Source organism: Schistocerca americana, chromosome 2, assembly GCF_021461395.2.
Source record: "Schistocerca americana isolate TAMUIC-IGC-003095 chromosome 2, iqSchAmer2.1, whole genome shotgun sequence".
Classification (NCBI taxonomy): Eukaryota; Metazoa; Arthropoda; class Insecta; order Orthoptera; family Acrididae; genus Schistocerca; species Schistocerca americana.
In genome coordinates this window covers 557,434,225-557,446,491 of record NC_060120.1, presented here as the reverse complement: position 1 = coordinate 557,446,491, position 12,267 = coordinate 557,434,225, and the positions used below count along the sequence as shown (strand labels likewise).

Sequence of the window (12,267 nt, the reverse complement as noted above, 5' to 3'; positions counted from 1 at the left end):
ACAGCCCGCTTCACTCTTCTCCACTCCTCCCAGCTTCTGCATGATGCTGACAAGGGCAACACTATGGCTTCTGTGGACAGCAACAGTCACCTCTCAATCACTGTCCTGATCATCGCGCACCCTACCTCTACAGCACGGGACCCAATGATTCCTCCTCTCTCGAACGGGCTTACCTCTGCATTCACCTCACTGGCTAAGGACATGGTCTCCGGAATCCATGGCTTCACACCGTTTCTGGCCTCAAGAAATGATCCAGTCATGTCTCTGTCACTGGCTTGCCACAACATCACTGGTCACTCAATCTTGCACACCACCTTGCCCGAAGCCGACCGGCAGCCAATGCCTTTATTTTTTTCCCCGTGCTCCACATTGCTCTGTGGCACCTACCGATAGCAGTTTGACTATTGAATGTCTGCCTAAACTGCTGTGAAGCTCAGTGATATTATCTTTGACTCAGTCTGTTTTCTATCACCATTGTGGTAGATAATGAATTACAATGATTTTGTATCAGTGTGTTATAATAAATATATTTCGTTACATGAAGTGGCCCCAGGTCACTGGAACCTTGAAGTGTGTAGCTGTGTGTAGCAGTATTTGTTTGTAATAAGTATTTTGCTGTGCGTGTGCCGTAGAGTATACTGTGAGATTTTAGTGCAAGAGGAATGAGTGGGCGAGGTGAAGTACTACTCGGTTTTGCATTAATTTGAATCAATAAAAGTGTGTTTCAACTGATACAATGCACATAGCCGTTTCCAAAACTGTGTCAGTTCTGTGCCTCCTCCTTGTGCCCTTCTGTTATGGAGAAAACAGTGAACGTAAATCACATGAAGATGTACGACAGGAAAGAACCTTCAAATCTTCGCATTCCTCTGGAAACTTGTTAAGCAGATCTAGTTCCCATTCTGTCTTCAGTGATTCAGACTCATACACAGCTGGACTGGAAGCAGCTATTGGTGAAAGCTGCAGTGATGATGATGCTGCTTGTCTGACTCAGGCCTCGGAGGATCGTGTGGGTCTAGAGGCCATACGTTCTTTGCATAGGCAGTTGGATGATGATGCAAATGGGAATGTAGATCTCTCTGAATCAGATGAGTTTTTGAGAGAAGAATTGAACTATGCAGAGGGTCATGAACGGAGGCAACAAGCATTCCATCGCAATAATGACAAGCATATCTCCGTGAAGGAATTATGGGAAGCCTGGATTCGCTCTGAAGTTCATAACTGGACTGCAGAACAAACTGCTGAGTGGTTAGCAACAAATGTTGAGTTACCACAGTACATTCCAACATTTATCGTGAACAGAGTTACAGGAGCAACTCTGCCAAGACTAGCAGCTAATAACATGCATTACTTAAGCAATGTTCTCCCTTTGTGCTTATGTCTCCAAGAGACACATTTTCGGGCCACTGATGCTCCTTCTTTACGGGGCTATACCGTCTATCGGAAAGATGATCTGACGGGGGAAAGGGCAAAGGGTGGTGTTGCGGTTTTTGTCCGTGACATGCACCCCTCATCGGAGCTCCCTCTCGTTACAGACTTGCAAGCAGTTGCAGTTGACCTTCTTGTGGGTCGGAGGCTCACAGTCTGTTCACTTTACTTACCTCCTCAGGATGCGATAGACTCTGAGGCTCTCTCAGACCTTATTGGCCAACTTCCCCGCCCATTTCTTCTTCTGGGGGACTTCAATGCTTATAATGTCTTATGGGGCTCTTCGACTACTTGCCCCAGGGGTCGCATTCTGGAACGCCTCATGGTGTCTGAAGAACTGTGCATCCTCAACTCTGGTGCCCCCACTCATTTCTGTACTGCTTCTGGGTCGTCGTCAGCTATTGACCTTTCCTTTTGCTCTCCAGCACTAGCGGATTCTGCTCTATGGGAGGTTGATGCTGACCTCCATTCTAGTGACCACTTCCCCCTTTGGATTCGCCTCCTGGAAGAGGCTATGGCATTTCCGGTACCGCCCCGGTGGCACCTCTGCAGGGCTGACTGGACACTTTTTAGCCACCTGGCCGTTTTGGAACACCGTGACAGCGTCCACGAATGGGTAGACCATGTTACAGCTGTGATCTCCCATGCTGCTGAATTGTCAATCCCACGGTCATCTGGTCATCCCAAGAGGCGTCCTGTCCCTTGGTGGACCCCTGAGTGCCGCTCAGCCATCCGAGCACGCCGTGCCGCTCTGCGCCGCTTCAAGTGCCGTCCCACAGCTGACGATCTTGCAGCCTTTCGGGTGGCAAGGGCTAAAGCGCGACGCGTGATTAAAGAGAGCAAACGACGGTCATGGCAATCGTTCTTGAACTCCATCTCCCGCTCCACTAGTTCTACGAAAGTATGGGAAGCCATCAGGAGGATTTCCGGGAAACTCGGCCAGCTACCTGTCACGGCATTGCTGCATCAGGGAAGTCTCCTCACGGCGCCGAGAGACATTGCCCAGACACTGGCCATGCCTTTTGCGGAATCTACCGCCACTATTAACTGTGATCCAGATTTCTGCCGCTACCGCACTGCCATCGAGAGGGGTCACTTGGACTTCCGGTCTCCTAATTCTGAACCCTACAACTGCCCCTTCACCATGTGGGAACTGGATTCGGCGCTGTCTGTGGCTCAGGATACTGCGCCTGGTCATGATCAAATCCGGTATAGCATGCTGCGGCACTTGTTACTGCCTTCCAAGGAAGTTCTCCTGAATTGTTTTAATATGATATGGTTATCCGGAACGTACCCTGACTCGTGGAGGGAAGTGATTTTGATACCCCTCCTCAAACCAGGGAAGGACCGAACGCATCCCAGTAGTTATCGAAGTATCGCCTTGACGAGCTGTGTCGGGAAGACGTTGGAACGCATGGTCAATCGTCGCCTGGTTTGGCTGCTCGAGACCAGGCAGCTCCTTAGCCCCTCTCAGTGTGGCTTTCGGAGATGTCGTTCCACTATAGACAACTTGACCCTGCTTGAGGCGGCCATCCAGCAGGCCTTCCTGCGTAACCAGCATTGTCTAGGTGTATTCTTTGACATTCATAAGGCGTATGACACTACTTGGCGCCGCCATATCCTCAATCAACTCCATGAGTGGGGCTTTCGTGGCCGTCTCCCCATCTTCATTCGGTCCTTTCTTTCCCACCGCCTCTTTCGCTATAGGGTTGGTAATGTGCTATCTGATTTGTATGTGCAGGAGAATGGTGTTCCTCAGGGAAGCGTTTTAAGTGTCACCCTCTTTGCCGTCGCCATTAACAGTATCACGTCCACTATCCGGAGTCCTGCCCAATGCTCCTTGTTTGTGGACGATTTTGCTGTTTTCTGTTCTTCCTCCAGTCTTGTCACTGCTAGTCGACAGTTGCAGCTTACGATACAGCGATTAGAGGCATGGACTGCGAAGACGGGTTTTACCTTTTCTGCAGACAAATGTGTGTGTGTTCATTTTAATCGTTCTCGACGTGCTTTTACCTCCCCTGAATTGCGTCTGAGGGACACCATTCTTCCTTTTAGCGACACTGTGCGGTTCCTGGGCCTCACTTTTGATTCAAAGTTGTCGTGGTTGCCTCACCTTAAAGACCTCAAGGTGCGGGCCCTGAAGGCACTGAATATTTTGAAGTGTCTGAGCCATCGGTCCTGGGGAGCAGATCGGGCGCGTCTGCTGCAGTTTTATAGGGCTTTCGTCCGATCGCGACTTGACTATGGTTGCACCGTGTATGGGTCAGCAAGGCCTTCGTATCTGAAGATTCTTGACGCAGTACACCATGAGGGTATCAGGCTGGCCACTGGTGCCTTCCGTACTAGTCCCATCCCCAGCCTGCGTGCTGAGGCAGGGGAACCGCCGCTCGCCATCCGGCGGAAACTCCTCATGGTGCGACGGGTGTGTCAATTCCTTGCCTGTCCTACCTCCCCTGCGTACCCTACCGTTGCCCGACCGCCTATGGAACGTCTCTTTTCCAGTCGTCCCAGGGCAACGAGACCGTTTGGGATTCGTGCCAAGCATTTGCTTGAGTCCCTTGGTGTGGAGCGTGTGGCCCCCCAACGTCAAGGTTTTACTCGCCTGCCTCCCTGGTTGCTCCAGAGGCCCAGCGTCCTTTTAGACTTGTCGGAGTACCGGAGGAGCTGCACTCCTGCGTTTGTTTTTACCGCCTTATTTTATGATATTTTAATCCAGCATCCCGACCATGTACCAGTATTTACGGATGGCTCTAAACAGGGGGACTCTGTTGGTTGTGCTGTTGTTTTCCCTGATCGACTCGTCAAGTTACGGCTTCCTGCGGCGTTTACTATCTTTGACGCCGAATTGTTTGCGATCATGCGGGCATTGGAGCAGATGAGATGTGTCCCCAGTCGTAAGTTCCTCATCTGTTCTGACTCCCTGAGTGCCCTTCAGACCGTACAACACTTGTACCCAGCGGATACGGTCGTCCAGAACATCCATGATGCCCTACTCCACCTGCAGCGGCAGGGGAAGGAGGTTTCCTTCTGCTGGGTGCCGGGGCACGTGGGTATTAGGGGAAACGAGCTGGCGGATGTGGCTGCCAAAGATGCATGTTCCCTCCCTGACGTTGTTGAATGTGCCGTCCCCCTCCATGCTGTTACCTCCCTCCTGCGTTTTCGCGTTATGCGTCAGTGGGAGGAGGAGTGGCTGGCAGTCGGTGAAAATAAGCTGCGTCTGGTGAAGGCCACCACGCGGCCATGGCGTACTTCCTCCCAGTCATGCAGGCGGGATGAGGTTCTCCTCACTCGCCTCCGCATCGGGCACAGTCCCTTCACACATGGTTTTCTACTCCGGCGGGAGGATCCCCCAATCTGCAGTGCTTGTGGCGTCCAGATTACTGTCCGCCACATTTTACTTGCTTGTCTTTTATTCTCTGACCAGAGGGCGGTGGTTTCTTTGCCACCGGATTTGCCCTCTATTTTGAAAGACGACGCATCGTCTGTGGTGAAGGTTTTACGGTTTTGTGTCCTGTCCAATTTGTTGCCACGGATTTTAGGGAGAGGGTTTTAATGCGCTGCTGGATGACTGGCTCACCCAGATTTTAGGTAAGAGGTCCGCCAGTCACGAATACCTCCTTGTTTCCCTTCGGTTTCTGTCCTCCCTTCCTTGTTTTTCCTTTCCTTTTTTAGTGCACTCCTTCTCCTCTTGTTTTGCCTCTGTACGTGAGGATTTGGAACTGCGTCTTTTCGCTGTTCCCCTTTTTCGCTGTTCGTCTTAGTCCCTTCACTGCATGTGTTCCTGTTTTTATGCGTTTGGGCGCTGATGACCTCGCTGTTTAGCGCCCGTAAACCTCAAACACACACACACACCCAGGTCACTGTATTCACCGTATTATTATTGTTGTTGTTGTTGTTTTCCCACTGGTGGAACACTAAGTGCATAGTACTTTTCATAAATTAGCTGCATGCTTTTAATATCTTGCCTTTCTTTTAAACCTGAAGTTTGTCTGAAAGGTAAGGTTCTGCTCTTCTAATATAAAGTGCAATCTTATTGTCCTGCATCCTCATCTACTGAAGTGAAGTGCTGACTTTGACTGTATTACTTCAAATAATTTTGTAATTTTGATAATTTTGTCATGACAGTAAAATTTAACTTTTGTAGATTCAGAAAACTAAGACATAAATGTAGTTGCAGTTAAAATTTTTAATAATCTCAGTGTAAGTTTCACTCAGAATCACTCATGAACAAGCAAGATTGGTAGGCTCGCAAGCAATTCCTCATCAGTTTTCCTGCTGTCTTATACACCAATGGGATTATGTACCAAATTAAGTAGAAAAAAATTGAGAGGAGTGAAATTCAGTGAGTGAGCTAGGTACAGAGAGGAACTACCTACTTCCTGTATGCATCTACAAAATGTGTTTTTCAGCTGAAAGTAAACTTCAGCATTGAATGATGCAGATGCTGTAGGATGACGCTAACCTAAGTTACAGGTACCAAAAATTTGGGCAGTACCCTGGATGGAACTCCAGTTGTTGTTGTCATTCAATTTTGCATGGGCTGTATCAGTATTTGTGTATTAACTCAATAGGCTATCCCTCTGAGGCTAGTCTGTTTTGTCAATAATAGTCATTAGTGTTGAACAAAAATGATATTATTTGTGTAAATGAATTTGTTTATACCTTCTTAACTTTTTCTTTTTTCTGTTTCAGATACAATAAGCTTTCAAGAGAAATAAGAGAACTTGCTCGGAAGGTAAAAGAATTAGATCCGAAGGATCCATTTCGTGTGGAAACAAGTGCCCAGCTACTTGAAAAATTGTTAGTATTTGCCAAACATTGTCATATTTTATAGGCATATTTGTTGCCGTTGGAGTGAAGACTACTGTGTAGGGCTCCCCAAAGATTGTTTCAGTAGATTATTACTGTAATTTGAAGTAAATATTTTAGTAGTGTACTGGGAATTTATTTTCAGCTATTACAATTTTTTGCATCAAGGATACCAGAAGCATCTATTCTGGATGACATTGTAGGTGAACTGTGGGGTCTTCATCGCTGGTTATACAACTCGGCCACAAATTCTACTTGGTCCTCCTCTAATTGTCAGTCACCTTCGAGGATAACTTCCAAGTCTTTATCTGTAATGGAGAATGTCCATTCCTCTGACACAGGGAGACCACTTGTAATGGATCATGGATTTGAATTAACTTATGCACAAATGTTTGTCCTTGGAGGGAAGGGAGAGTACACAGACATCCAAAGATAATCAACACAATAAGCCGTGCTACACAACACTCTCATGCATTTGTTGTTTTTCAACACACAGTTAATGATGATTTTCAATTACAAGGGAGGATTGGAAAGTAAAACAATATTTTTTTTTTTTCTCCTCTGGTATTGCAGCGGGAATGTTGAAATTTCACGATGATATATAGTTTGAAGTTTGTGATACAGAGGGTATTTTGTTGTCATGTGTGGCTCTAGTAGGAGAAGCCTGAACTACAAAACAAACATGGCCCACATGTTACTGTCGTCAACTTGGAAGAACAGCGCAGGATAGTTCAGTATTCATGAGCCAAATGGCATAAACCAAGTGAAATTCACAGGGACATGCGTGGACCCCCCTGAGGGTCCGGGTGTAAGAATAGGCCCGAAGTATTCCTGCCTGTCGTAAGAGGCGACTAAAAGGAGTTTCACATGTTTTGGCCTTTATGTGATGATCCCCTGCAAGGTTTGACCTTCATTCTTCAAAATTTTCCCGAAGAGCGAGCCAATTGGGGAAGGGCGCTTTACATGGTGCACCGTGTCCATCGTGCATTGAGATCTTTAGCCTACTTCCTCATCGTAACATTTCAGTCCTGCGCATTCTCCATCTCTTGGGTGAGGACACCTTCCTGGTTTTCCACCATGCACTATGCAGTGTTGCTTTCTGTGTCGATGATGACCATGGACTTCTTTGCACCTGATATCCAGAGCTTAAATATGGTCCAGGGTATCATATTTCACAGGGACCTTCTTTTGCAGTCTGACGATGAGCTGCGCACCAATTTAGAGTGGCAAGGTGTACATTTTGTCTGGTGTGTCCATGGGGGTCTGAGGGATAATCAGGTTGCCACCAGTGCCTTCATCTTGGCCTTCGAGGGTGATACGTTGCCCGAGAAGGTCAAGGTGATGGTCTACCACTGCAGTGTAAAGCCCTGTATCCCCGATGTGCTGCTTTAAGTGCTGGAAGTTCGGCCATATGTCTTCCCGCTGTACTTCCAGTGTCACGTGTTGAGATTGTGGATGCCCATCACATCCCAATACTCTATGTGCCCTGCCTCCTATCTGTGTCAACTGCGGAGAGCACCATTCACCTTGCTTGCCAGACTGCAGGATTTTCCGGAAAGAAAGGAAAATGATGGAGTACAAGACCCTGGACTGACACCTATACTGAGGCTAAGAGAAAATTTGAACGCCTGCATCCTGTACGTATGAAATCATCTTATGCCGCTGCTACAACAGTTCTGGCACCATCAGCCCTGCCAACCCAGGTCACCTCTCAGAGTTGGAGGACTACACCTGCCCCCTTAATGGTGGTGGTGGTGGTGGTGGTGGTGGTGGTGGGGGCACTTCCCTCCCTGTTGCTCCCACACCATCTACTTCGGGAGCAACCCTCCCCCCCTCCTGAGCCATTGGGGATGTCCATCCCCACTTATAAGCTGGAGAAGCATAAGTCTTCTACAGCTTCTGTCGCTAGGAAGGGGTCCCTTGGGTCACTCCCTTCTCAGGTTTCTACTAGTGGGAAAGATGACACCCACCAGTGGCTGAAGAGCTCAAAAGCAGCTGGTCGTAGGGCTTCACGCTCAACCTCAGTCCTAGAGACTTGAGCCAGTGAAGTCCTCCCAGCCAGGGAAACCCAAGGAGCAGTGAGAGAAATCCAAAAAGAAGACCCTTAAGACTAAGGAAATTGCGGTGGCACCCACACACCGCTACCTACAAGCTCTGCGTCTGAGGATGGGGTGGAGATTCTGGCTTCCGCTGAGGACCTAGATCTCGCCAGACCCTCAGACACAGTAGATGTAGACTGGTCAGGCGATAATTTGGTGGCAGCAGGTGACCTTGAGGCTTAAACTGCCTCATTGAATGTTCCATGCCTTCCCAGTCTCATGATGACGTCATCCTCCACCGGAATTGCGGCAGTTTTTTTCCACCACCTGGCTGAGCTACAGTAACTGTTAAGCTTTGCACCTGCTATCTGCATTGCCCTCCAGGAAACATGGTTCCCGGCAATGCGGACCCCTGCCCTCCGTGGCTATGAGGGATATTACAGGAACCGTAGCGACTATAATCGAGTGTCGTGTGGAGTTTGTGTTTATGTCCTAAACTCAGTATGTAGCGACACTGTGCCCCTTCAAACCCCTCTTGAAGCTGTGGCTGTCAGAATAAGGACGACACAGGAAATAACTGTCTGCAATGTATAGCTTCCTCCAGATGGTGCAGTACCCCTGAATGTATTAGCTTCACTGATTGATCAACTCCCTAAACCTTTCCTACTTTTGGGAGATTTTAATGCCCATTACCCCTTGTGGGTTGGCACCATGCTTACTGGCTGAGGCAGAGATGCCGAAACTTTACTGTCTCAGTTCGACCTCTGCCTCTTAAATACTGGGGCCGCCACTCATTTCAATGTGACTCATGGTAGTTACTCGGCCATTGATTTATCAATTTGCAGCCCAGGACTTCTCCCATCTATACACTGGAGAGCACATGACGACCTGTGTGGTAGTGATCACTTCCCCATCTTCCTGTCACTGTCACGGCATCAGGCCCACGGACACCTGCCCAGATGGGCTTTGAACAAGGCGGACTGGGAAACTTTCATGTCTACTGTCATGGCTGAACCTTCTCCACACAGTCACATCGATGTGATGGTTGAGCAGGTGACTACAACAATTGTTTCTGTGGCAGAAAACGCGATCCCTCACACTTTAGTGTGCCCCCAGTGTAAGTCTGTTGGTGGTTGCTGCAAGTCACTCAAGCAATTACGGAGCGTCGGCGATCTTTACAGCGGCATAAGCTGCACCCTTTCCTGGAGCACCTCATAAATGGCTTCGTGCCCGCGTTTGCCAACTTATCAAACGATGGAAGCAGGAGTGTTAGGAGAGATACACCTCGACCATTGGGTGCCACACATCACCTTCCCAAATCTGGGCAAAGATCAGACATCTTTTTGGGTACCAGACCTCAACAGGTGTTCCCAGTGTTACCATAAACGGCATGATATCTACCAACGTAAATGCGATTGCCGAGCACTGTGCTTGAGCCTCTGTGTCTGAGAATTACTCCCCAGCCTTTCGCACTCTCAAACAGGGCAGGAAAGGAAAGCCCTCTCATTCACTACGTGGCACACTGAGTCCTATAACCCCCCTTTTACAGAGTAGGGGCTCCTCAGTGCCCTTGCACATTGCCCCGACTCATCTTCTGGGCCCGATCGGTTCCACAGCCAGATGATTAACATCTCTCATCTGACTACAAGCGACATATCCTCATCATCTTCAACCGGATCTGGTGTGATGGCAGCTTTCCATCGCAATGGCGGGAGAGCACCATCATTCCAGTGCTCAAACCCGGTAAAAACCCACTTGATGTGGGTAGCTATCGGCCCATCAGCCTCACCAACGTTCTTTGTAAGATGCTGGAACTTATGGTGTGCCGGCAGTTGGGTTGGGTCCTGGAATCACATGGCCTACTGACTCTATGTCAGGGCAGCTTCCACCTGGGTCGCTCTACCACTGTCCCTCGAGTCTGCCATCCGAACAGCCTTTTCCAGGTGCCAACACCTGGTTGCCATCTTTTTAGACTTCGTAAAGCATACGGCATGACCTGGCAACATCATATCCTTGCTGCCACATTGTATGAGTGGGATCCCTGGGGCTTGCTCCCGATTTTTATCCAAAACTTTCTGTCACTCCGTACTTTCGATGTCCAAGTTGGTGCCTCCCATATTTCCATCCATACCCAAGAGAATGGGGTCCCACAGGGCTCTGTATTGAGTGTGTCTCTATTTTTAGTGGCCATTAACAGTCTAGCACCAGCTGTCGGGCCCTCCATCTCACCTTCTCTGTATGCAGATGACTTATTCATTTCGTACGGCTGCTCCAGTACTGGTGTTGCAGAGCTGTGCCTGCAGGGAGCCATCCACAAGGCACAGCCATGGGCTGTAGCCCATGGCTTTCAGTTTTCTGCTGTGAAGATGTGTGTCATGCATTTCTGTCAGTGTCGTACCGTTCATCCGGAACCAGCACTTTACCTTAAATATGATCGACTCACTGTAGTGGAAACATATTGATTCTTAGGTCTGGTTTTCGATGCCAGTTTAACTTGGCTCCCTCATCTTCGTCAGCTTAAATGGAAGTGTTGGCAGCACCTCAATGCCCTCCGCTGCCTGAGCAACACCAACTGGGGTGCAGATTAGGACGATTCCGGTGTCAAGTGGAGGCTGGAGTCGCTCCATTGAAGATCAGACATGCACAACTGCTCACCAGTTACATTGCACACATTCATAGCTCTCCTGGACATCCTAAGTAGCATCTTCTTTTCCAAACCATTATGGTTTATATCCCGCATAGTCGGCCCAGATCAGGGCTAACGATTGCGGTTCATGTGCGATCGCTTCTGGCTGAACTGGAGTCCTTGCCTATACCAACTCTTCTTGAGGTCAAACGTACGCCTCTGTGGTGTAGCTGTAGGCCGAAGCTTCGCCTGGATCTTTCGCATGGCCCTAAGGACTCCGTTAACACTGCAGATATCCACTGTCACTTCCTCTCAATTCTTGAAGTGTTCTGGGGCTCTGAAGTGGTTTACAACGACCTCTCGATGGCTGATGGTAATGTTGGCTATGCCTTTGTCCACAGAGGCTATATTGGACAGCATTCCTTGCCCGATGGCTTCAGTGTATTCACTGTAGAATTGGTGGTCATATCTCGTGCACTTCAGTATATCCGTTTATGCCCCGAGGAATTGTTTCTTCTGTGTACTGACTCCTTGAGCAGCCTACAAGCTATCAACCAGTGCTACCCTCACCATCCTTTGGTGGCGTCCATCCAGGAGTCCATCTATGCCCTGGACCAGTCCCATTGTTCAGTGGTGTTTGTGTGGATCCCAGGACACATCGGCATCCCAGGCAACAAACTTGCCGACAGGCTGGCCAAACAGGCTACATGGATACCGCTTCTGGAGATGGCCATCTCTAAACCTGACCTGCGTTCTGACTTACACTGCAGGTTTTTTTTTGGCTGTGGGAGACGGAATGGCGTAACAGTACGCACAACAAACTACATGTCATTAAGGAGACTACGAATGTGCGGAAGTCTTCCATGCGGGCCTCTTGCAGGGAATCAGTTGTCCTCTGCCAGCTCCGCATTGGCCACGCTTGGGCAACACCCGGTTACCTCCTGCGCCGTGAAGACCCACCTCAGTGTCGGTGTGGTGCCCAGTTAACAGTGGCTCATATTCTGATGCACTGTCCCACTTTGACTGCCCAGTGACGAAATCTTGCATTACCGGACTCGTTGCCGTTCATTTTATCTGACAACACGTCATTGGCTGAATTAGTTTTACGTTTTATTCGTGAGGGTGGGTTTTATCGTTTGATCTAAGTTTTAGCGCATGTCCTTTGTTCCTCTGTGTCCTCCACCCTAGTGCTTTTAGGGTGGAGGTTTTAATGTGTTGCAGAGTGGCTGGCTTTTCCTTTTTATTCTCGTGGTCGGCCAGCCACTATAATCTGCATTCTTGTTTTACTCTCTTCTGTTTACAGCATCTCTCTGTTGTTTTCTTGTCCTCTTTTTTCCCTTTTAGTGTTCGTTGCCTTTCCTTTGT

The 12,267-nt window shown here is 48.7% G+C and overlaps 1 protein-coding gene across 1 annotated transcript in view; it reads left to right on the top strand.

The window, feature by feature from the left end:
- LOC124594934 (U3 small nucleolar ribonucleoprotein protein IMP3) overlaps positions 1-12,267 on the top strand; it is an 85,711-nt gene that overhangs the window by 24,620 nt on the left and 48,824 nt on the right. Inside the window, exon 2 of the mRNA XM_047133433.1 lies at positions 6,121-6,228. Coding sequence (XP_046989389.1) covers positions 6,121-6,228 — 108 coding nt within the window. The remainder of the gene's footprint in view (positions 1-6,120; positions 6,229-12,267) is intronic.